The sequence below is a fragment of the Aethalodelphis obliquidens genome, unplaced genomic scaffold (genome assembly GCF_003676395.1).
Source record: "Aethalodelphis obliquidens isolate GAN/ISIS:26980383/991018 unplaced genomic scaffold, ASM367639v1 scaffold14, whole genome shotgun sequence".
Taxonomy (NCBI): domain Eukaryota; kingdom Metazoa; phylum Chordata; class Mammalia; order Artiodactyla; family Delphinidae; genus Aethalodelphis; species Aethalodelphis obliquidens.
Window position 1 is genome coordinate 4,099,440 of NW_020837958.1, and position 22,584 is coordinate 4,122,023.

The 22,584-nt window shown below is 60.8% G+C and overlaps 2 protein-coding genes across 3 annotated transcripts; one reads left to right on the forward strand and one right to left on the reverse strand.

Moving 5' to 3' along the window:
• The first annotated feature begins 37 nt into the window (after positions 1-37).
• FREY1 (Frey regulator of sperm-oocyte fusion 1) lies at positions 38-2,916 on the forward strand. Of its 2 annotated transcripts, XM_027114919.1 has the most exons (3): positions 38-168; positions 323-396; positions 593-2,916. In XM_027114919.1, exons 1-3 carry the CDS (start codon positions 59-61, stop codon positions 709-711), a joined length of 303 nt encoding a protein of 100 aa, XP_026970720.1. In that variant the 5' UTR covers positions 38-58; the 3' UTR covers positions 712-2,916. The 2 variants fall into 2 exon arrangements, with proteins under 2 accessions (XP_026970720.1, XP_026970719.1); XM_027114918.1 differs by having other exon boundaries at positions 323-710.
• On the reverse strand, positions 849-21,087 carry MAPK8IP1 (mitogen-activated protein kinase 8 interacting protein 1). The gene is made up of 12 exons (XM_027114880.1): positions 20,829-21,087; positions 9,002-9,107; positions 6,696-7,016; positions 5,054-5,135; positions 3,939-4,751; positions 3,697-3,772; positions 2,962-3,134; positions 2,635-2,744; positions 2,416-2,532; positions 2,251-2,321; positions 2,033-2,131; positions 849-1,670 (listed from the first exon to the last, which is right to left on the reverse strand). Exons 1-12 carry the CDS (start codon positions 20,927-20,929, stop codon positions 1,598-1,600), a joined length of 2,142 nt encoding a protein of 713 aa, XP_026970681.1. The 5' UTR covers positions 20,930-21,087; the 3' UTR covers positions 849-1,597.
• Positions 21,088-22,584: the final 1,497 nt, after the last annotated feature.

A 22,584-nucleotide genomic window follows, 5' to 3' on the forward strand; every position in this document is an offset into this window, starting at 1 on the left:
GTTCTGTCCTGCCGGGGGAGGGGCGGGCAGAAGCCTGGAGCAGGGACCCAAGTCGAAGATGGTTCTCGTTCTCGCCATGCTGGGGGCTCTGTACCCCAGGGCCGCGCTGAGCCGCCGCCTCCTCAGCCTCATCCTGGCGGCTGCGCTCCTCTGCCCCGAGGCGCTAAGGTAACTCCTGGGGACACGGGGTCAGGGCTCAACAGGGCCAGGGGCCTGGAAGGTGGGGACCGCAGTGCGGCCCCACCCTGGCCCGTTTCCCCCTCTGCTGGGAGGCGGTGGTTTCCCTTTGGGGCCTGGGCTGAGCACCCCACATCTCCCGCAGGCCCCAGCGATCTGTTCCTGAGGAATTTTCAGCCCCCCTGGAACTCTTGGAGCCACTTTCTGGCCTGGTGGACGGTAGTATCTCCTGCTTCCCCTACCCCTTCCCCTCCTCTGCCCCCAGCCCTACCTGGTGGGGGAGAGATGCCCTAGGAGAGGGCGCCCAGGTCCAGCCTGAGGGCCTTCTCGTCCCAAACGGCATCTGCCTGGGGACGTCTTCAGTGGACGCAGAACAGATTCTCCCTCCCACTCATACCCTCTTCTCTCTCCTTAGACTATGGGGTGCGACCCAAGCACCCATGGCCACGACGGCCTCGACCCCTTCTCTCCCGGGCCCAGCAGCGCAAGCGGGCCGGGCCGGACGTGGCCGAGTATTATGACGCGCACCTGTGACGGGAACCCTTATGACGCGCACCTGTGACGGGAACCCCTCATAAAGCTATTCTGTGCAGCAACGGCTTGGGCTTTCCCGGGATGGAAAGGAACTGGGCAAGGGAGGGGGTCCAAGTAGACAAGCAGATGAGACCCACTGCAGTCCCAACAGGAAATGGCACTTTAATAGTTGTGGCCAGCATACAGGACTGAGATGGGGCTACCGCCGAAGCAGCCAAGGGGCCTGGCGGGCCCAGGCCTGGGCGGAAGCCGCCTTTTCCTGCTGAGGCAGGGCCCCCTGCGGCGCTCTCCCTCCCTGTGAGGCCGCACCCCTGCCAGGGGCTGGCATGCCGGTGATGGTAGGAGCCACCCAGAGGCCACACAAGTGACAGGGCTGGGGACAGGGACTGCACCCCTGTCTGCTGCTGTTTTCCTTGCTGCAAAGCCCTCGGGAGGTGGCTGGGCTCAGCCTGAGCTCAGGGCCCTCCGGGAGCTGGGGGCGGGGGTGGGGTGGGCACTCACAGGTGGCGTGAGCTTTGTAGAGGCCCGGAGGCCCTGGCAGGGAAAGTGAGGGAGGCCCAAGATGAGACAGAACCCTCCGCTCCGAGGATGGGCACCCTTCCTGGCCAGAGGCTTAACACCACCCCCCAGCCCCACTCCCTCCCAATCCCTGGGCAGCCCGCTCCGTCCTCCATAGATGAAGCTGATCCCATATATTACGATAAACTGCATTTGCCTCTCCCCATAACCCCCCCCCCTCCCCCACCCTCGGCCAACAGCCCCCCCGCTTCCCCATCCTCTGGTAGTGGCAGGTGCCCCTCCTCAAGCAGTGCCATGTCCTGTCAGCAGCCAGCCATCCTGGCGCTGGCCCCAGGGCCCAGGGGATGCAGAGGGCGAGGCAGCGCTGCTACTCCAGGTAGATATCTTCTGTGGGGCAGGTGTACTCCACGAACTGCTTGTAGAACTGCTGGAACGCTCTCCTAGGAGGCAGGCAGACACACCAGAATGACTGGGGAGGAACAGGATCTCGACCCAGGGTTTTCACACTGGAGCCTCGGGGTACCCGGATGGGGCTGCGCCTCCCCCAGCCAGAGCTGCTCAGCTCTGTTCTTTGCACACAGTGTTTCCTGAGTGAGATTTCAACTGAAGAAAGGGCCCAGCAACCAAGAAGTTCGGACCTCAAGACCACCCAGCCCTCTCTCCAGGCCTCTGTGACCCAAGGACGCCATGCCGAGTGCCGGGGAGGCCTGAGGGATGCTGCCAAGCATGAGGAACGTGTTCGGGGCCTGAGACCGGGGCTGGCTACAGGGCTGGGTGTTTGGCAGGACATACACACACGTACCCCACGGATTCTGCCAGGGCTTTGGTGGATTCTTCAGACACAAAGACATGGCAGGCGAACCGGTGGTCGGCAGGGTGCTTGGTGATGAACCCAAAATACCTGTGGGAGGACAGCAGTCTGTCTGGGCGGGACGGGGGCTCAGAACCCTCAGGCACACACGTGGACCCACGCCCTGAACCACCACCCGCGCCTTGACCTCTTCCCCGTCGTGTTCTTACTTGTTGTTCTTTGGATGGTATCCGCAGAAAGAGATGTTTTTTAACTGGAAAAAGTGGCTACATTTATTCCCCTACAGGAGGGAGGAGAGAAGAGGGTGGTCATCAGCCTGCAGGGGCACAGGTTGGAGGTCTGACGGGAGAGCAGGGCCAGGCCGGGGCAGTCACCTTGGCCTCCTGGGAGTCGTCAGCCTTGACGCCTATCTTCACGCCCCGCATGCTGATCTCTAGGACGCAGCTGGAGGGCGGGTTAAAGTGCACGGTGAGCCGGCGGGTGGTGGCAATCTGTGGGTGAGGGATGGGAACATGAGGTGCTGGGTGGCCCTCTCCCCAGGAGAGGATGGGGACCGGGCCGGGGGTAGGCACCCTTCCCAGTGGAGCAGGTACCTTTTGCATAGCGGCACAAAGGACATCATTGCCCTTGTGATAGGGAACCTGGACTGAGCCCAGGAACTTCACCCGGAACTGGTCCACCCAGTCGCTGTTTTTGGTCAGGGCTGGAAAGCAAGCGTGGAGTGAGGAGTGCCAGACCCAGCAGAGGATGCACCACCCAGGGCTGCCCCTACTTGGCTGGGCCTCACTTTTCTCGATTATGAAATGGACCTGAAGTCACCACTGCCCGGCCCCCTCCCTGGGTGGTTTAGATCTGAAGCACAGGTCCGCCCGGCAGCAAATGGGGACCCAGTGGCACCAGGTGGGGGGAAGGAACACTACCTGCCATATGTTCAGGCTCCTTGGTGACCTCGATGGCGTAGTAGGCAGGAAAGATGCCCCGGGCACCCGTGCGCATGTTGTAGGCCTCATACCAGTAGTCCTCAGCCTGCAACTCCACCAGCAGAGGGTCATCCACTTCCAGCTCAAGTTCGTCTTCATGTCGAGGCACAAACCTGTCCCCAACAAGGGCCTGTGAGGAATTCACCACCCAGGCCCCTCCAGCCAGCCATCTACTCCCCACCCTGAGGTCGGGGGGTTGTGTCGGCATCGCTGGTTCAATAAACGTTTGCACAGCGTCCCATGTGCCTGTCACTCCCTGGGGGTGGGGGGGTGAGACCAAGGTCAATCAGACATGCATCTGCCATGGAGGAACTTGCAGCCCAGGAAGCAAGTGACCAGGGCCACTGGTAAACTGTGAGAGGTCACAGGAAGCGAGTATTTCCACATGGAGGAGGGTGAGGGGTAGTGGGTTTTGTGTGTGGTCAGGTGTCTCTGTTGGGCACCCTCCTGGGCCCCTGCCCCGGCCAGATTAGGTGCTCAGTCCTGGGCTCTGGGCAGCACAACACATTGCTCCGAAATCATCCACTCCGTCCCTGAACTCCGAGTTCCTAGAGGGTGGACACTGTCCACCTGGGGCTGAGTGGTGGGGCTGGGTCTAGGCCAGGGGGTGACGGCAGAGGCAGAGAGGGTTTGGCCCCAGCTGCTGCCTGGCCAGCCCGGCCCTGGGGCTCTTACCGGAATACGGCCCGATGGCTCTGTTCCTGCTCCTCCCCGTTGATGACGCAGGAGAAGAGCCCGAAGGACTCCGCACCTGTAGATGAGGGGGGCGGGCTAGGAAAGGGTGGTCCCAGCTCCGGCTGAGGCTCGCGGGGCAGGTAGAGCGCTCGGTCCTAACGCATTGAACCAGATGGACCTGAGGCCACCTCCCGGGGACACCCTCACCCCAGTCCCCACACGGCTCCCTGCTGCCGACTTACTGGAGGAGCGAGAGCGGCCACTCATGAAGACGTTCAGGAACTTCTTGGAGAAGTGGACGTCGGGTTCATCGGGCGTGGAGTCCTCAGAGAGGCAGGCGGGGGGCCGAGGCCGGGGGGCCTCCTCGTACTCCTCCCCAATGGCCGACTCGTAGGGGGAGGAGGCAGAGGCGCAGTTGTCGTAGACGGTGGCCGAGTCGCTCTCGTCGCTGTAGTCGCCGAAGCATGGCCGCAGGCTCACCAGCTCCAGCTGTGCGTGCTCATCCACCACCAGCGTATACTTGACCGAGTCGTAGGACAGGGCGCTGGTGTCCGAGCTCAACGAGGCCCGCGGAGGCGGCGGCGGCTCGCCCAGGCTCCCCCGCCATCCTCCACCTGGCAGCTCGGCCCGCTCCGGGGACGACAAGCAGTCGAAGCCCTCGTCCTCCTCGCTGATGGAGGGGTGTGGCCGCCCTGCAGTTGCCGGGTAAGCGGCAGGGTCTGGGTCGGAGCTGACCGACATCCGGCTCTCAGCTGGCGGCAGGAAGGCGGAGTTGGGCTCTGCAGGGTCTGGGGGCCTCTGCACTGGTGTCAGGTAGATCTCCTCGGTGGCCTCCAGCCGCACGTCCGCCTGGTAGTGGATGCGGTCTCGATGCGAATGGCCCCGGCCAGCCGGTGGAGCAGCAGGGGGGCCGCCGGGAGGTGCCATCTGGGTGGCAGCGCTTCGGCGGCAAGGGCTGTCGGTGGAGGTGCCTCGGTCCTTGGTGGGGGCGGGGCTGCTTGGGGGCGGCAGCTCATCGCTCAGGCAGATGTGCTCATGTGGAGGCGTCTGCTCCCCTGGAGAGCAGGCAGGGCAGTGCTGAAGGCAGGTGCCTCGCCCCTGACTCCGAGGCTACCTGCTCCCTCCACTCAGCATGTGGACACAGACACCAAGATACAGCCTCCCGGGCAGTAGGCCTACGGCAGGCTCTGAGGCCAGTCCTCTCACGCCAGCCACAGCCGACAGCGGCTGGGCCTGCTCAGACCTGTGGGACCGGCAGTTCACCTCTACCCAGCAGGCTGGAGACTGCTGGTTTGCTCTCTGCAGTGGGGACTGAGGGCACGTGGAGGTCCAGGTAAGGGAAACGGTCACGACTTACCTGTCTTCAGTGGTGAGGATGATCTCGACACCCGATCCTGCCAACTGTGCTTCTTGCCCAGGGAATTATTATTCAGTGTGTCCTGTGCAGGGAACAAAAGGCCCTTGTGACAGCAGCGCTCAACAGTGCCCGGCACAGGGAGGCCCTGGCCCTGCCCCCATCAGGCCATCCCTAGGCCATTTGCTGCTCCCCCCACCCCTTAATACTTGCCAAGGGCCTCACCCCCAACCCTCTGGAGCAGGCGGAAGGGGTGGCAAGTCACAGCCCTCCCAGCCAGGGCTATTGGTGCGAGACAGACCACCCCCTTGGCTCAGGGAAGCTGGCCAACCTTCAGGGGAATGCTCTCATCAGCCTCAACAAAGGTGGTGATGGCCAATGGGAATGGTGGTGAGTGGGGGGAGGGGCGGGGAGAAGCAAGAGCCATCCAGGGACAGAGCCAGACCGCCAGTCTCAGACACGCAGGGTTTACAAGGAAGATGCCCACTTCCAGCCCAACTCCCCTGGAGCTCAGGAACCTATGGCCTAGGGAAGGGGCAGGGACATTCTAGGAGAGCCAGGAGGAAGGCTCTCCCCAGCAGCTCCCCTGGCTTGGGGGACTGGGATGAATCATACAAACGACGAATCCAGAACATGGTTTCCCCACCCCCCCAAGAGCACGTGACAGAGGAGTGACAGATGTAGTTGTCAGAGGCCTCCTTCCTGGATCTCGGGGCCACCCACCCCACATTCTCAGCCCCCTGGGACCCCTCTCCACGATGCCTACATACAAGGTCCCCTGCACACAACTTAGCCCCCTCCCCTGAGGACACCCTCACAGGCTCTCGCATGCATGAGTCTGGCTGCCAAAACCCACCCGAGAGGATCCTGGGAAAGGGACCAATCCTTTCCCTGCAGCCCCTGCACCCTCCACCAGCAGGCCCAGCTCCCTGAGCCGCTCCTCTGTACCTCTCCAGACTGGGCCTGGAAGACAATGGGCCCGGCCGGCTCTCCCCAACCCTATTCAACCCTCCTTGGCATCCAGCCACCCAGTCCAGGGGCCCTAGGCCCCCAACCCAGCCAGGCAGCTCCACCTCCCATTTCTCTTCCCTGCCTTCTGGGAATCCCCAGCTGCCCACATTTCAAACTGGCTGCTGGTCCCCATCCCCAGCTCTTCACAATTTCCCATGACTTTCCCCCAAACTGACCACTTCACATGCCTTTTTCTTCAGGCCCCGCTTCTGACCCACCTTCACCGGGAACCCCATACCCTTGCACGCCCTCAAAGCCCTGTTCTCTTACTTCCCTACTTCTCTCTTCACCCGCATCCTTCCACTGCCCCTCTCAGCCCTTTCATTCCTTCAGCCTCTCCTCTCAAGGCTTCAAACCCAGCCAGCCCCGCTCGGCCCCTCTCCCTTAGGACAGACTCTACTTGCCCTCAGCGACCACCTCCCCAGGGACCTCCCCCGTGGGAAGCTACGGAAGGTGTCAGCAGGCCCGAGACTTCTCCCTCCTCCGGACTGGCAAGTGACTCTTCCGCATCCCCTCCTGCTCCCCGGCCCGTCCGGGCCTGAACCCTGAGACGGCCGGCGCCCCGAAGACCTCCCGGGGCCCTGCCCCGGGGCACCGCCCCCTAAGCCCCGCCCCCAAGCCGCTGGCTCCTCACCTGAGACCGCGGCACCTGCGGGAAGAGGTTGAGCGTGGTGGGCCGCTTGGGCCGGTACGTATCCCCGCCGCCCGGGCCCTGGCCCTGACCCTGGCCGCGGGGCGCCGTCTCCTGGTGGGGCTCCGCCTCAGGCGGGCCCGCTACCGGCCGCCGCGCCGCACGCTCCTCCTCGTCCTCCTCTTCGTCGTCCTCAGCGCCAGGAGTGTCCCCCGCCGCGTCGATCAGGTCCATCTGCAGCATCTCGGCCTGCAGCCGGCTCCCCCCGCCGCCACCGCCGCCGCCGCCGCCGCTGCCCCCAGACAGCAGCCCGGCGCGTGGGGGCTGCTCGGCGCGGACAGAGGGGCGTCAGGGGGAGGGGAAGGGGCAGGGCCAAAGCCGCCGCGCACCGCCCCCCACGCGGGCGAGTCCATTCCGCGGCCGCAAAGAGGGGGACAGAGGGAACGGAGCAGGAGCCCCGCGAGAGGACCGTGCCCTCCCGCGCCTTCGAGAATGCGCGAGGCCGCCTCCTCCCCACGTCAGGCGGCGCCTTTTGCAGTCCGCACTTCTCCCCTCCCCACGGTCCCCCCTTCCCGACTCTTTGCACCCTCCCGTTCCCTTGGCAACGGCCAGTGACCTCACCCGGGTAGTAAGCCGAGCCCAGAGTGAGGTCACCGCTGTTGCCATGGGGACGGAGGGTCGCCGAGGAGTTCGGGCCCCACAAGGGATGGGGACGGGGTTTTGAAGGGGGCAGGGAGGAAAACTGAGGAAACAGTCTCAGCCAGGAGGGCCTCAGTGCAGACAGGAGGACCTGAGCGCGACTGGAAGAGGGATGCTGAGGGGGAGGAGCAAGTGGCAGGCACCTGGACGAGGCAGTTGCATCCCCACCTTCCTCGGTCCTCAGGCTGAGGCCCCTCCAACCTGCCTTCTCTCAGGCCAGCCTAACTTTGAGAACCCCGTTCAGAGCCCCGTTCTAGTTCCAGCTCTACCATTAACTCCCTGGCACCTTGGACAGATCCTCTGACTCTCCAATTCCCCCACCAGTTAACTGTCTCCCCGCTTCCCTGAGAGGTGAGGACTCACTGGCAAGAGTACTTGATGGCCCCCTGGAGCTTGTCTAAGGCCCCACAGGGTACGCCCCGAGCTAGTACTGCCTCAGGGTCCTGCTCGTTGCAAGGACCACCCTCTCCAAGGCTCTGCTTGTGCAAGTGGGAGTCGAGAAGCTATGTTAGTCCAGAATCAGTGGCCTCTGCCTCCAGCGCTTCCTGGCCTGGCCAGAGGGTGGCGGGTTGGAGTACAGGGTAGTGGAGGGTTAGCCCCACCCCTTGGTTTCCTCTTGCCTGGCAGAACTTACAGAATCTCTGGGGGCAAAAGGAGATCAACACAGAGGCACCCCATCCCAGCTCACACGGCAGCTCTCCTTTGCTAACCATTCTCCCAACACCATGTCTACTTCGGCTACCCACCCTCCAGGGGCTGAGAGAAGCTCTGGGCTCTGCAACCTAGCTCCGCACTTGCCTTCCGTCTCCTGGCTAGCAGCCCCTTCTTCCTGGGGGGTGGGGGGGGGGGGGGAGGGAGGCCCAAGCGGGAGGGGATATAGGCATACATATAGCCGATTCACTTCATTTCACAGCAGAAACTAACACAACACTGTAAAGCAATCATACTCCAATTAAAAAAAGAAAAAAGACATAGGGGGATCCTTATCTGACTCAGTCTCTCCGGATGCCGGGGACCTCCTGGCAGGAGTCAGAACTTTGGGAGCCGAGAGAGCCATCTGTCCTATGACAAAGCCATGGGGCCCAAAGCAGCAGCAATGCTGGATTAACCTTCTAGAGGGACCTTTAGGACGGTGGGCCAGAGAGGGTCTTCGAGGCTGTGTGGTGTGTTTGGTGCAATGGTAGCCAAGGGAGTGCCCTGGCTCTTTTTTCCTGCCCCAAAGCACTGCAGATTCCACCAGACTCCACCCTGCTCTGCCTCAGGCCCTCTGCCAAGGCAGCTTTGGAAAGGATTTAGGGTAGTCCTGAGGCTTCCCTTAATTCTGGCCCTAACTGCTGCTGTCCTAGGCCTCAAGACTTCCTGCTCTCTCCCTTCTTGTGGGCAGTCGAAGGAGCTATCTCCTGCCTTAGCCCCTGGCAAAATAAATAAATAAATAATAAACTAAGAATCTGAGCGCTCAAGATGTGCCAAGCATTGTACTGGATGTTTCCTGCATGTTATTGCATTTAATGAGGGTGCCACACAGACCCTGAAAGCCCCTCTAGATACGGGGACACCTTCAGTCCTGTCCCTACCCATCCTGCCACTCCACTCAGGGAGCCCACCCTTACCCGTAAGGACAGGGTGTCTTTGCACTGCAGGCTGATGCCGCACTCATCGGTGATCTCGGAGAGGTCTTCATCCTCAAACTCCTCCAGGCTGATGTCATGGGTGAGCCTGGTGGGGACAAGAAGCCAAAGTTACCACTCAGGGGATTGCTGCCAGCGGGCCGAGGCCCCCTGATGCCTCCCTAGTACCTCTTCCAAGGGGCAGCCCCTCGAAGGCAGATCACAACCCCCAGAGGATGGGACCTGGGGTCTACCTGTGCCAGTGCAAGGGGTACTGAACAGGCAGGGCAAGAGTTTGGGGCTCATGTCAAAAGGCAGGCCTCCTAGGGTGGCAGTGGAAGGGGAGGCTCCAGGTTAGCCCAGCTCTTCCCAGCTGGGAGTTGTCCACCCTGCTGCCAATCAGGAGGCCATGCCTAGAAGGCCCAGCTGATCAGAGCCTTGGCTCTGCCAGAGAAATGACTCCCAGGGTCAAGGCAGGTGCCAAGGCCAGTTCACCCACGGAAGAGGCAGAGAGTTGAGAAGAGACTCCAAGGGATGCCTGGAGGGGGGCTCCCTGTGCACGGCAGTGACAAAACCCCCAAGGTGCTGGCAGAGGCCCCACCCCAGTCTCCGAGGAGAGCTCCATGTCCCCAGCCCAGGAAGTCCCACGCCTCGTAAGCCCTGGGAGCAAGTGCAGGGGAGTCTGGTGTCAGTCTAGTTTCAGCCTCTTCTAGGAGAGACCATGCCCCTGTTCTGTGTCCTTGGTCTCATCAATTCGAACACAAAATCCTCTTGCCTGGCATGTGGGCCCCCGAACAGGAGGCCGCCCAGCTGGGGGCAGGGACAGGGGGATGTGTCCTGAACGCAGGAAGCAGATCAAAGCACTTCAGCGAGGGAACGCTAACTGGCTGTGTTAGAACCCTCTCCCCGCAGGCCAACCCTGGGCCCCAACCCCAGACTGCAGGACTGTGCCAGCCCCTGAGGTGCCTGCTGGTCCCCTCACCTGCTCAGCCCCTGCCCCGGGGACCCCGCCCGGTTTGGTGTGGGTGGGACATTGGGAGAATTCTGCTAATGAAGTTGGGGAGAATTCTGAGTCTTTTCTTCAGTAAGACCAAGAGACGGAGGCATAGAGAATGGAGACCCACTAGTCCAAGGTCACCCAGGAGAGGTGGTGGACTCAGCCCCAGGGGGATCCTAGGAGGCCACACCCTCTGCCTCTCACCTCAACCAGACCAAACGCAGACCCGGAGCTCCACGGAGCTGCCCCAGTACTTCCCCTCCCCCACACCGGTCCCCACACCCCTACCAGCTCTCCCACTGATCCTCCAACCAGCTGTCATTGTCTGGGCTGGAATCCATCTTCAGCACCAGCTGCATGGAGAGCCCAGCCCGGCTGGGGGGCTGCGGGGCCCCGGGGCCGCCCTCTCATGCCCAGAAGGGTGGAGGTGCCAGGGCTCCGGACAGGGCTGGGGCCTCGGGCCTCCACCGCCTGGGTCTGCCTTTCTGAGTCCAGCCCGCTGCAGAAGCCTGGGGAGCTCATTAAAAATAGATGGGCTGGGAGAAGAGGCAGCGGCTGCCGACCCGGCCCCGGTCCCCGCTCTTCCCAGCCAACCCTCGGCTGCAGGCAGCTTCCTCCCCTGGCCCTTCGCGCTGCCGCTGCCGTCAGCCTCCCGCCGCGGGATCAGGTTACTGCAATCGATGCCACGGCTCCACCTGCCCTTCCAATGCCCCTGTCGGGGGCTGGGGTGGCCCCCCTCCCTGGCCCAGGCTTGTAAGCAGACAGCAGAAATCTGGGATGTTTCCCCGCAAAAGCCAGCCCCTGATCTGCTTTAAAGGGCCAGCACCACAATTAGGGCTCCTGGTAGCAAGATGGAGGGGCTTCCAAAATCCTCCACAAATGGACGCTCCATCCGCACAGCTATTCGCTCACCCCCATACCTCATCAGAGAGGTTTCTGTGGGCCCAGGCAGCCTTCACACAGTGCTGCCTGGGGTGGGTCTGGGCTGCCTCTATTGCCTACCTGGGTGCCCCTCCCCAGGGCTCCATCCCTCAGTACCCATCCAGGAAGTGCCCATGGGCACCGGAGGCGCTACAGCCAGGGCTAAGGCCAGATCATATGTGGATATCTCACAGCAGGGCAGGAAGGGCAGCTGGGAAGCTAATGAGCCTCCTGGCACTGCGGGGTGGCGTAAGCAGAAGCTGGAAGGTCCCTGGAGAAACAGCGGGGGGCAGGGGAGCTGGATGGACATTGTGCTCTTTAAGGCCTCTCCTGACCTGGAGCCCGAGGGTGGTAGGTTCCCAGGGCTGGGGGAGGGTGTGGTGTGGAAGTAGGGGTAGGGCGGGGAGGACAGCCCAGCCCAGGAGCCAGAGCAGCACAGGGTGGCATCTCTGGCCCTGGGATGAGAACCCAGTGGCGGGCACTAAGCAAATGGTTAATATACACACTGGCTGCCTGGCCAGTCACAGAGAAGTCACTCCTGGGACTCAGTCAGCACCAGGCAACTGCAGGACCACTGGGTGTCTAACCCAGAGGTGCCCTCAGACGCCCCCTGCTCTGCCGGTGACCTCTGCACACATCTGCATCTCCTCGTCCTCACTGACCAGCCTGGTCTAGCTCCTGCCTCTGCAGTCCCAGACCCCCGCACTGGCCTGCCTGCCTCAGTTTCCCCATGCCAGCACCGTCCCACCCCACCTGCCACTATCAGGAGGAGCTGTCCGAAATGCCGCCCTTTCGCCCCCGACTCAAAACCCTCCAAGATGCCCTGCTAGTGGCCGACTCCTTGGCCTTGCATCAAGACCTGCAGCTCCCTGCGCGACTGCCTGCCTCTGGCGCCCGCCTCCCCAGGGTCTAACCCAGCGCTTGGATGGAGCCCACGGCAGGCTCTCAACCTGTGCTTGTTGGTAGAAGGCTCAGTTAAGCCTGCTCCTCCAGGAAGCCCTCCTGGCCCCGTGTCAGTGCCTTACAGCCCTCCGGGCAGCACTCACTGGTCCCCTGTCATTCCCCTTGCTCGTGATTGGCATCACACTCTGCGTGGAGGCGAGGCAGTGCTGGGGAGCAGACAGGACGAGGCCTGCATCAGACGCCTTCCCTCCCCTCTCAGGAGGCTCCAAAGATAGATGGAGCTCACACCCTGCCCCCACCCTGCACCCAGCCGGTGGTGAATAAAGGTCCCCTCCCTCCCAGTGAGGTCTGGAGGGCAGAGCTGGTGAGGTCATCTTGCATACACCAGGCACCCAGTGCGTGTCTGCTAGATGTCTGTCAAGGACAACCTCAGCCCCCACGGGCTCCTCTCAAACCAAAGTGTTCAGGGCAGACCTGCAGGGTCTGGCTTGGACCTGGGCTGGGGCTTCTCAGCTCATCTCTACACACCTGATCTCAGCATCACCCGATATTCCCACTTCCTGGGACAGCAGGTCTGGGGGCAGGCAGGGACAGCTGTATCAGATGAGGAATGAGGTTAACTGAGGGCAGTGGTGGAAAGAGCACTGGGCTGGGGCTCAAAAGCCTGCACTTGGGACTTCCCTGGTGGTCCAGCGGTTAGGACTCTGAGTTTCCACTGCAGGGGGCATGGGTTCGATCCCTGGTTGGGGAACTAAGATCCCACATGCAAGCGCGGCACAACCAAAAAAAAAAAGCCTGCACTTGATCCCTGGCTCTGGTGGGGTGGGTTAAGGGAGCTCCTTAATCTTATTTTTTTCTCATAAGCAGGCAAGATGGTGGAATGGCCGCCATATCAGGCTCAGAGGCAGGAGGCCTGAGATCAGATCCTGATTCTTTCGCTCATGAGAAGCAGCCGCCCCGTCTCCTGAGCAGCTGCTGTGCCCTGGCCACCAACCTTCTTTATGCTCTGCATCTCCCTTCATCCTCACTCCAGCCTTGGAAGAGGGTTTTTATTCTGTCCATTTTACAGATGAGGAGCACTAAGGCCCAGACGTAAGATGCCATAGGTCCGCCATTTCCCCATATATAAAATGAACCCTCCCCATGTCTGAGTGCTGGTAAATTTAACTGAGTGGAGTGTTTGTGAATTGCAAGGTGCTGTCAGGAGGTCACAACCAAGGATCAAGGGGCTTTACTGATTATGGAGTCCCCTTTGCAAGTCATACTCCCCCCACCTCCCAGCCCCCAGCCCCAGCCCCAGCCCTAGCCCTGCCCTTTCCCCCTGCTTTTCCAGACACCAGGTGTTCTGGGTCTCTCCGCCGAAGCCCTGGGATACCCTTCATGGAGGGAAAACTAAACAGACCCTTTGTCCCTCCAAGCTCAAGAATGGCAACTATGGGGAGGAAGGAAAAGATGGAAGGGAAGAGGGAGGGAGGGAAGGAAGGAAGGAAGGAAGGAAGGAAGGAAGGAAGGAAGGAAGGAAGGAAGGAAGGAAGGTTCCCTCCTGAAGCCACTGATCCACCCTCCCCATGGAGACCTGAGCCCTGAGCGCCACGAGGCCACCTCTAGATCTGGAGACCCCAGCCCTTCGGAGGCAGCCGTCGCTGATCAGTCAGACCTGCTTGCCCATTCCGGTGAGATGGTTCCTGAGGTCTCATCCACATTAGCATTTGGTGACTCGATGTCACGGGTTTGGTCTCTGGAGACCTCCCTGACCTTTGGCCTCTATCTTTATATTCCAGGCCCCCTCTTCCGCGTTAACCTCATCGCCTCCTGCTCCGGTGCCCCAGTCCCTTCCTCTGGCCGAGCTGGCCCCTCACTGCACTCTGAACATGCCATCCTCAGGCTCCCCTTCCCTGAGCCGAGCTCCCCTAAATGAACAGACAAGCCTCTGGTGTTCCGACGTTCATGTCATGGCCTTTTCCCTTGCCACGTGCTGTCACATCCCCTGTTCGCCTTGTTCCACCTACAGCAGCTCTTTCTAATCTGCTGTTTCAACCCAGTAGTAGGTGGAGTTAGAAGTGCATGCGAAGTGAGGGTTAAGTGGTAAAGTGCTGAGGCTTTAGCTGAGCAAGGCCAATCAGAGCCAGGCGTCTGGTTGCTCAGAGGCCATTCCTGTCTTCCTGCTCCTGGCTCTCCTCCTGGAGTGAGGTAAGGATGCCAGCGGAGTGACCTTGGGTCCTGACCATGGTGTCCCACGTGCCCCTCTCATGACAGGGGTCATCTGTGGTCCAAGGGTCCAGCCTGTCTCTCTGCTGCCTTCTGAGTGCTGAGCAGAGCTGCCCAGTGGGCTCTCGGACACGTGCCCAGGCTGCCCTACTCTAAGCAGCTTCCCTGCTTCCCTCAGGCTCCCCTACAGGCCATTCTCCGAGGGGCCACCAAAACCAACATTTGAAATGCAAATCTGGTCTTGTCACCCCTCCCCAGCTCAGAATCCTAACAGCTTCCCCCAACCCTTAGGGAAAGGGGCCAAAATTCTCACCTGTGGCCCCTCCCTTCCCCTCTGGCCTAGTTCATTGCCCCCCCCCCAACTCTCTAGGCTCCCTTAACAAAGCCTCCTCTCACCTCCCTGATCAGGCCAAGAGCCCTGCTATGGGCTGGGTCCCTTTGCTGGTGTCCTGGTCACTGTAATTTTACCTTTGGGCTCTGCAGCCAGTGGTGGGCTCCCCTTGGAGGCAGTCCATCCCTGAGGGCAGGATCGTGTCTCTTGACCAACAATGGGTGGTGCCTGATACAACAGGTACTTAATGAACATCGTTGAATGAATGAACCACTGGTGTCCCCAGGTCTTTCCAGATTTCGCCCTTGGAAATCTTTATGTCAGTTCCTCTTTCAACTCAACTTCCTGTGTCCCCACCCCTCACCTGCATCAGAGTCTGGGGTGGGATGTGGAGGCCTCGGGGAAGGTGGCACTGGCTAGAATGGGGGCGAGCCAGGCCCAGCGTCACCCTCAGAGCCCTCTCTCCATCCCACCCCCAGCTCTGGGTGGACCTTGGGGTCAGGCCGGGTTTGTTCCCCTGGTCTGGAATTCCCTTCTCAACTGTGTCCACACTGAGGTCATCTTCACTGAAAACTGAAACAAACCCAAGAAACAAGTCTCAGGAGAAAACCCTTACTTGGGGTTATCATGTGTCTCATCTGTTTAAACACCGTGGTGTTGATATGGAGCAAGAACCCTGGGATCTGGTGACTCGACTTTCAGGAAACTATCCTGAGAAAATAATCCCACCCAGGGAAAGACCTTTATACACAAGGATGTGTGCTCTGGTAACGGCAAACAGCAGAGCGGGTATGACTCTCCTTTGGGATGAACGTTATAAAGTCTGTGAACTGGGACTTCCCTGGTGGTCCAGTGGTTAAGAATCCGCCTTCCAATGCAGGGGACGCGGGTTCGATCCCTGGTTGGGGAACTAAGATCCCACATGCCGCGGGGCAACTAAGCCCGTGCGCCGCAACTACTGAGCCCGTGCGTCACAACTGAGACCCGACGCAGCCAAATAAATAAAGTCTGCGTATTAATGTAGAAAATGGCAACGAATACAATGAGCAGAAGACGGAATGTGTGACCTTATGGCTCCACGTGTTGCTTCACACGCAGGAAGAAACACCGACAAAACACGGCTGTGAGATGTGGTGGGATCTGGGGGTTCTTCTCTCCTAGCCCTTGCTGGGTCACACCTCCCACCAGCCGCCTCCGGGGCCTGGCTCTGGCCCCTCACAGAGCTGGGTTTCCTGAGGGCATGAGACCCAAGGCCCTGTACCCTGTAGGCACGAAGTAAATGCCTATTAGAGGCAGTGCTGGCTGACCCAGGCCCTGGGTGTTCCACGAGGGCATCTGGTGCCAGATGAGGCAAGGCCCACGGTCGACGCTCCCAGAGATTTCCTGAGCAGGGTCAGGGGCCAGAGGTGGCACCCAGGATGGGCAAGAGCCCCTGGAGTGGGGACAGGGCCAGGGAACCAATCTGTGGGATCCACTGGGGCCCCAGGGATCCAGAGACCAAATGTAAGGCTCTGACCTCCAAGAAGGGGGGTTGAAATCCTGCCCTGGCCACACCGGCTGTGTGAGGCGAGTCCACGTTCTGTCCCTGCACTGGAGGTTCATCGCAGCTGGCGGGGCACTGCCCAGGGGCTGGGGCGCAGTGGCCCCGGCAGCCGCAGCTCTTCATCCCCCCTCCCCGCCCCACAACGTGGCTGGCCCCCCCCTCACCCTTCTCTCTGTCTCTCTGGGTGAGACGCTCTCCCTGAGGCTTCAGGCCATCGCGCACTCTCTAAGTGGAGACTCGAGGGTCTTTGGCCCCAGCCCCATCCTCTCCTTTGAGCTCCAGACCCCAAACCAACTGCCTGCTTGAACCCTCCAATTGGCTCCCCCAGTGATCGCCAAGCTCAGATTCAGCAGGCCTGAGTGACTTCACCACCCTGCCCGCCAAACCTCTCATCTCCTGCAAGGCACCCCCTCCCTCGGGACCTAGCATCATCCTGGACTCCTGTCTCTCCTCCCCCCTCACACCAGGTCCCTCAGAAGTGGGTTAATCTACCCTCCCAGCAGCCTCCCAGCCTCCCTGTCCACTCTCTACCTGGCAGCTGAGATACCATCTTTTTTTAAAATTAATTTATTTTTGGCTGCACTGGTTCTTTGTTGCTGCGCGCGGGCTTTCTCTAGTTGCTGCGAGCGGGGGCTACTCTTCATTGCAGTGCATGGGCTTCTCATTGTGGTGGCTTCTCTTGTTGCGGAGCACGGGCTCTAGGCACGTGGGCTTCAGTAGTTGTGGCGCATGGGCTCAGTAGTTGTGGCTTGCGGGCTCTAGAGCGCAGGCTCAGTAGTTGTGGTGCACAGGCTTAGCTGCTCCGTGGCACGTGGGATCTTCCTGGACCAGGGCTCAAACCCGTGTCCCCTGCATTGGCAGGGTGATTCTTGACCACTGAGCCACCAGGGAAGTCCCCGAGATACTATCTGATACCGTCATTCCCTGGACCTCTGCTGGCTGCCCCTGCTTGCAGGTGGATAGGCCAGGGTCCCAACACGACCTTCGCGTTCCTGCATGCCCTCTCTCCGCGCTTGTGCCAGACCGGGCGTCACACACCCTGCTGGCTCGCTCCTGCCTTGAGCCCTCCCCCCGGGGCCGCTCCCTCCCTCTTCTCTTCCCTCTTCACCCTTCCTCCTCTTGGGTGACACTCACTCACCCACCAGGCCTGGGCGGAGCTGACCCTTCCCTGACCCAGGGCTCCTCCAGGCCCCTGACCCGCACACCTACGGCCTATCTGGTAAGGCCTTGTCTGTCTGTCTGACTACACTGACCACACGTCTGCACGACGGGCCAGGCCCCTGTCAGTGGCTCTGGAGTGTCTCAGTGAGCCTGGCAAAGTGCAAGCACTTGTAGGTTTTTTGGGGGGCTGTGCTGCACGGCTTATGGGATTTTAGTTCCCTGACCAGGGATCGAACCCAGGCCCTCAGCAGTGAGAGCACGGAGTCCTAACCACTGGACGGCCAGGGAAATCCCACAAGTACTTGTTGAATGAACGAAGGAACAGCTGAGTGCACAGCACCTTGTGAAGAGATGAGTAGGGAGGGCCCTTGTCTCTCAAGCCCCAGGCAGTGTGGAGGCAAGAACACCACCGCCCCGCAAGGGGTCCCGAGGCCCCGGTGCTGCCCCAGCTCTGCGGCAACTTGCTGTGTGTTCTCGGGAAGCCACTCACCCTCTCTGTCTCCTTCTAAGTAAAAGGGGAGGAGGATGGGCTGGACGAGCTGACCTCTAAGGCCCTTCTCACCCGCGCTCCCCTTCCACACACCCAGGGCAGCTGCTCACTTTACTCCCCAAGAGCCTCCCATGTGGGCTGTCCCACTGTCCCCCTCCTACGTCCCACTGTCCCCCTCCTACGTCCCAGCTCAAGGCATCCGTTGCTAAGTTTCTAAATTCTCTCACAGAATTTCCTTAAAATGAACATGTATCACTTTCATGTTCAACTTTCTTTTATTATTTTGTAAGTTACAGAAGTAACCTATGCTTGTGGTAAAAATAAGAAGTCAGAGAATACAGAAGTATGTGAAGTAAGTGAAAATCCCTCCCCCGACACCAGAGCCAAAGGTAACCACTAGTAACTGGTTGGAGTATTTCTAAAATCAGGAAAAAAAGAAGAAAAGCACATGTTTATTTAAACCAACTATCAACGAACAAACGCTCGCCACTCTCCCAAATCCACACCATGTGTCCCCCTCCACAAACTCTCCTCTGTTGTTTTTACTCCAGGCCCTCTCTTTCCAGGGTGGCTCTGAACTCAGACTGCGTTCAAACCCCAGCTCTGCCACTTATCTAACCTCTTCATGCCTCAGTTTCTTCATCTGCAAAGTGGGGATAACAATAACACTCTGTTTACGTGGTTCTGGGCAGGACTAGATGCTCTTGCACAGAAAGTGCTTAGATTGGCAGCTGGGCAAAGTGAGGGCCTCCCAAAGCGGCGGCGGCGTTTACAGCGTTTTTCTCTGACAGTGTGCACTGTTCTCCTCTGAACTCTCCAATTTTATCTTGAATTAAATAAGAAACCACTAAGGCATTATTGGGCACCTACTCTGTGCTGGGCATTGGGCAAACCAAAGTTTAGGTATTGACTCCTTTTGCCTCCTGGAAGCTGACAGTGGTGCTGGGGGCACACACACATGCGCACACACACATGCACAATAATAACAACAATAAGAACAGCCCTACGTGAACGCAGCTCTTCACAGCCCTTGAAACACTCAGCATGTGTTGTCTCATCCCAGTCTTAGGACCGCCCTGAGCAGGGGCCCAAGTCGGCGTCGTGGAGGAGAAACAGAGACTCAGGCCTTCAGCACCCACTCCTGGCACGTGGCTAAGAGGACTGAGCCAGGATTGAAACCCAGGCCAGAGCCACTGGAGAGCGGTCCCCACCAGGGGTTACACCAGCGGTCTGTGAGAGGCCGGAGGGGGAGCCGGCGGGGCGGGCCCTGAGGGGCCGGAGACACTGCCCTTATTATTCCCACACGCGGCCAGGCCGAGGAGTCCTGGAGGGCGGGCCCACGCCTCAGCCTTGGCGTACTGCCACTCTCGCCCACCGGGCTCAGGGCTGGACACACTCCCTGGCTGGCCCGCCTCGTCAGCTCCTCTCCCTAAGGCGTCCATGGTAACCTGCCTGCCAGGGCTGGGGCGGAACGGGAAGCACTGCCACCTGGGGATGGGGTAGCCGGTAGGGGGGGCCAAGCTGTCCTCTGGGCCTGAGGCAGGGCCTGGAGGTAGAGTGGAATGAACATGCAGACCCCGGTTCCAGTGCAGCCTCAGGCTCTGACTCCCTTGGGGTCCTCGGGCAAGCCACCCTGCCTTCCTGAACCTCAGTCTCCTCATCTACAAAATGGGCGGGCCCATGCCCACGCCCAGGGTGGTTGTGAGGGTGACCTGAGCCAGCACAGGGAACACGCTTTGAGCCGTAATGAGCTACCTAAACGTCCGCTGGTGCGGGGGGCTGACACTTGTTGAGCGCCCGCTTGACACACGTGAAGGAATCAATATTAATTAGCTCACCCAGCAGATGGGATTCAGAAAAGACGAGAAGCTGCCCAGGTCACACAGCTAGAAGGTGGTGGAGGATTTGCAAATCTAGGATTTGAAGCCAGGCCTGTCTAAGCTCGGTGCTCTCCCACTACAGAGGGGTCTCCTGGAAGGGAGGCAGCGTTTGCGTCGAGGTGGTGTTTCATGTCAGTGGGGTCAGTCTCAGACCTCAGCCCCGTTACTCTGAGGCACTAACCCCAAAGCCTCCGGGCCCTGGAGCCTTCAGGCTTGGCCTCCTCCATCTGGTCCCCTCCCTCTGGGCTCTTCCAGCTTAGCTCAGGGCCTTGGGGGAGGTTTCTAGTCCTGATGATGCCATTAGAGATTCCCAGGGGTCTCCGCCCACCTGAGGGCCGGGGAGCCAGCAACCCCTTGGTCTGAAGAGGGGCTGGCGCCAGAGCCCAGCTGGGGCCTGGCTGGGGTGGGGGCCCCAGGAGAAGGGAAGGCGCCAGCTCATTAGCTGGAGAAACAATGGGGAATGCCGAGTCCTCTTTCTCGGAGGCTCTGGAGCAGTGACACCCTCCTCTTCCTCCTCTCCAGCCGGCCGGTTAGGAGGGCCAGGTTAGGAGGGAGGGATGTTCACCCCTTCTCCCACAACACCCTCTGCCACTCTCTGAACTCCACCTCCCAATTGCCTAACAGCAGATGGGGGCAGGGAGAGAGGTGAAGGAGGAGCTCAGATCAGGGTCCTGGGTAGCTACCCCAGCAGGAACCATCCCACCAATACCCCTGGCTACTCCTGGGTGCTCCAAACCATACTCCCTCTCTCCCACAGCCGGGCCTAGGATCTCGGTGTTGGGCCTTCTTCTGCACCTGCACACACCTGACCAGGGCCTTCTGCACCTGCACACACCTGACCAGGTAAGGGCTTGCCACAGTTCACGGAGGGTCCTGGCCACGCCAGGCCTGGGAGTTGGGCCCCTCTGGCCAGGCAGGACTGGGGGAGGGGCCTACGATTCCCTCCTTCCTGCACCAAGGCTGTCGGTCGCCCCAGGAAACTGGGACCCGCGGGGCACCCTGGCCTGCTCCCATCTCTAGTCAGAAGCCTTCTGACTGGGCACAGGCAAAGCCCCAGACGGCCTGCCTCCTCCGGGATCTCAACGCACACGCCAGGCCTCGCCGCAGCCCAACGTCGGGGAGAAGGCGGCCTCCGCGCCCACTCCTCCAATTCCAGCTCACGATCTCCTCGCCTAGGACACGGAATGGCGGAGGCAGCCGCACCACGGATATGCAGCGGCCATCAGTCTGGACCTGAGGCTGAGGGGGGGCTCTGGGCGCTCTGTCTCGGAAGGAGACTCCATCCCCACGCCGCCCTCTCGTTCCCGGGGTCTGTGAGCTGGGGGCGCGGGGGTGGGGGAGCCCGGGCAGGTCAATCCTGACCGAAGGGCGGGTCGCGGCGGCCGGAGTTTCTCACCTGAAATTGGGCGGCGACGCGATGTGCAGCCCCAGGAACGGGGAGGCGGCAGGCGGGGACGCGGCCCCCCCGCCCAGGCCGCCGCTCTCTCGCTCCGCCATTCTCCCGCACAGCCCTGGCCATCCGGGCGGAGCGCGGCGCGGAGGCGGCGGCGGCGGCGGAGGGGAAGGAGGCGGGGGCGCGGCGAGAGGCCGCCGCCGCGGGTAAAGGGCTGGGGAGGGAGCGGCGGGCGCACCTGCGCAGGGCAGGGCGCAGTTCCAGACCGCGCACCGCTCTCGGGACTGGCGAGAGCGCCACCGCGCGCGCCCCCGGGTTCCGTGCCAGGGTCTCGTGCGCCCCGCCCCCTGCCCCGCGAGCTCCGCCCCCCCGCGCGCGCTCTCCAAGGTGCTGAAGTCTCCGCCCCGTGGTCCCCGGGTTTGGCCCAGCCCCGCCCTAAATCCCACACCGGCTCCTCTGCCCAGTTCCTCCTACCTCAAAGCCCTCCGTGCCCATGCGGACTCTGCTTCTCGGGGTGGGCCTAGCGCCTGGGTATCGAATAACTAATGGTGGGTCCCTGGTCCCTAGGACCCTAGTTGACCCCCTCGCTGCAGGCGAGGAAATGAGGGTCACGGAGGAAGGCAGAGAAAGGCGAGTGGGTGTTGGGAGTTGGCTCCTAGAGCAGACAGATTTGGAGTCAGGTGGTGTGAAATCTCAGCCTGGCTCTCCAAGTGAATAGGTGGTGTGACCTTGCATTAGTGACAAGAGTCCTAAGGTTTGATTTTTCTCATCTGTGAAATGGGAACAATAATGGTCCATCTCACGGTTGTGAGGATGAAATGTAATACAAATGTGTTGTCACTGGAGGCTGGGAACGCCCCACCTCCAGCTGGGAACCAGGGCTAACCCCACCCTGTCCCCTTACCTTGAGGGGACCCTCTGTCCCAAGAACTCTCCCCAGAGTGTCTCCTCACTAAAGATTGACTCAAGCCCCCCTTCAGCCCCAAACACCTCTAATGGTGAATTGAACCCTTCCTTTTGGCTTCTGACTCTCAGCTTCTCCTCCCTGTGTCAGGACTTTCTGCTTTCTCCCTCTCCTCATTTAGCAGCTCAGTTGCATTTCCTGCCGAGCACCCCCTCTGTGCACCCAGACGCCCCATAGCCAGCTTCTCACGTTCTCAGACTTGGGGCCTGTCCTCCTGCCCCCACAGTTGACTTCTTGGGATTCTTCCGGTGGTTTTCCTGCTCCTCCCAGCACCTCTGCCCCTGCTAGGTTTGGGCCATGGTTCCTCCTGGTCTTCTCTCCCCTAAGAGGACTAAGCCTGTGAGCTCTTTCACGGAGCATGGACTCCTGGATACTCGGGCTGCTGGCCACGGCGAGGCCCCCAGCTTTGGTGGGGTCATAGAGCCTCTGGCCAATCCTCGCTGGCTTGTCTGGCCAGCTGAGAACCACAGAGGTCCTGTCCTTCTGAAGAAGGGGCAGAGCAAACTGCTTCACAGCTGTGGAATCCTATTTGCAAATCTAGACTGCCCACTGGTTGTGCCACCCAGTGGCACGACCCTTCGATTAGCACCCAGAAAGGAGCAGCAGGCACCTGCCCCACAGTAAGCAACCCCCGAGCTCCAGCCCTGAGAACATTTCAATACTTAGAGCCGAAGGCCTTGCTGCCTCTCTTCTCCCTGCCCCTGGGCCCAGAGGGGACACTTTACCTTTCCTGTCTTGGCTCAGGCTCCTTTCACTACACCCAAATGGTAACCACCTGCTGCTATGGTGCTGACT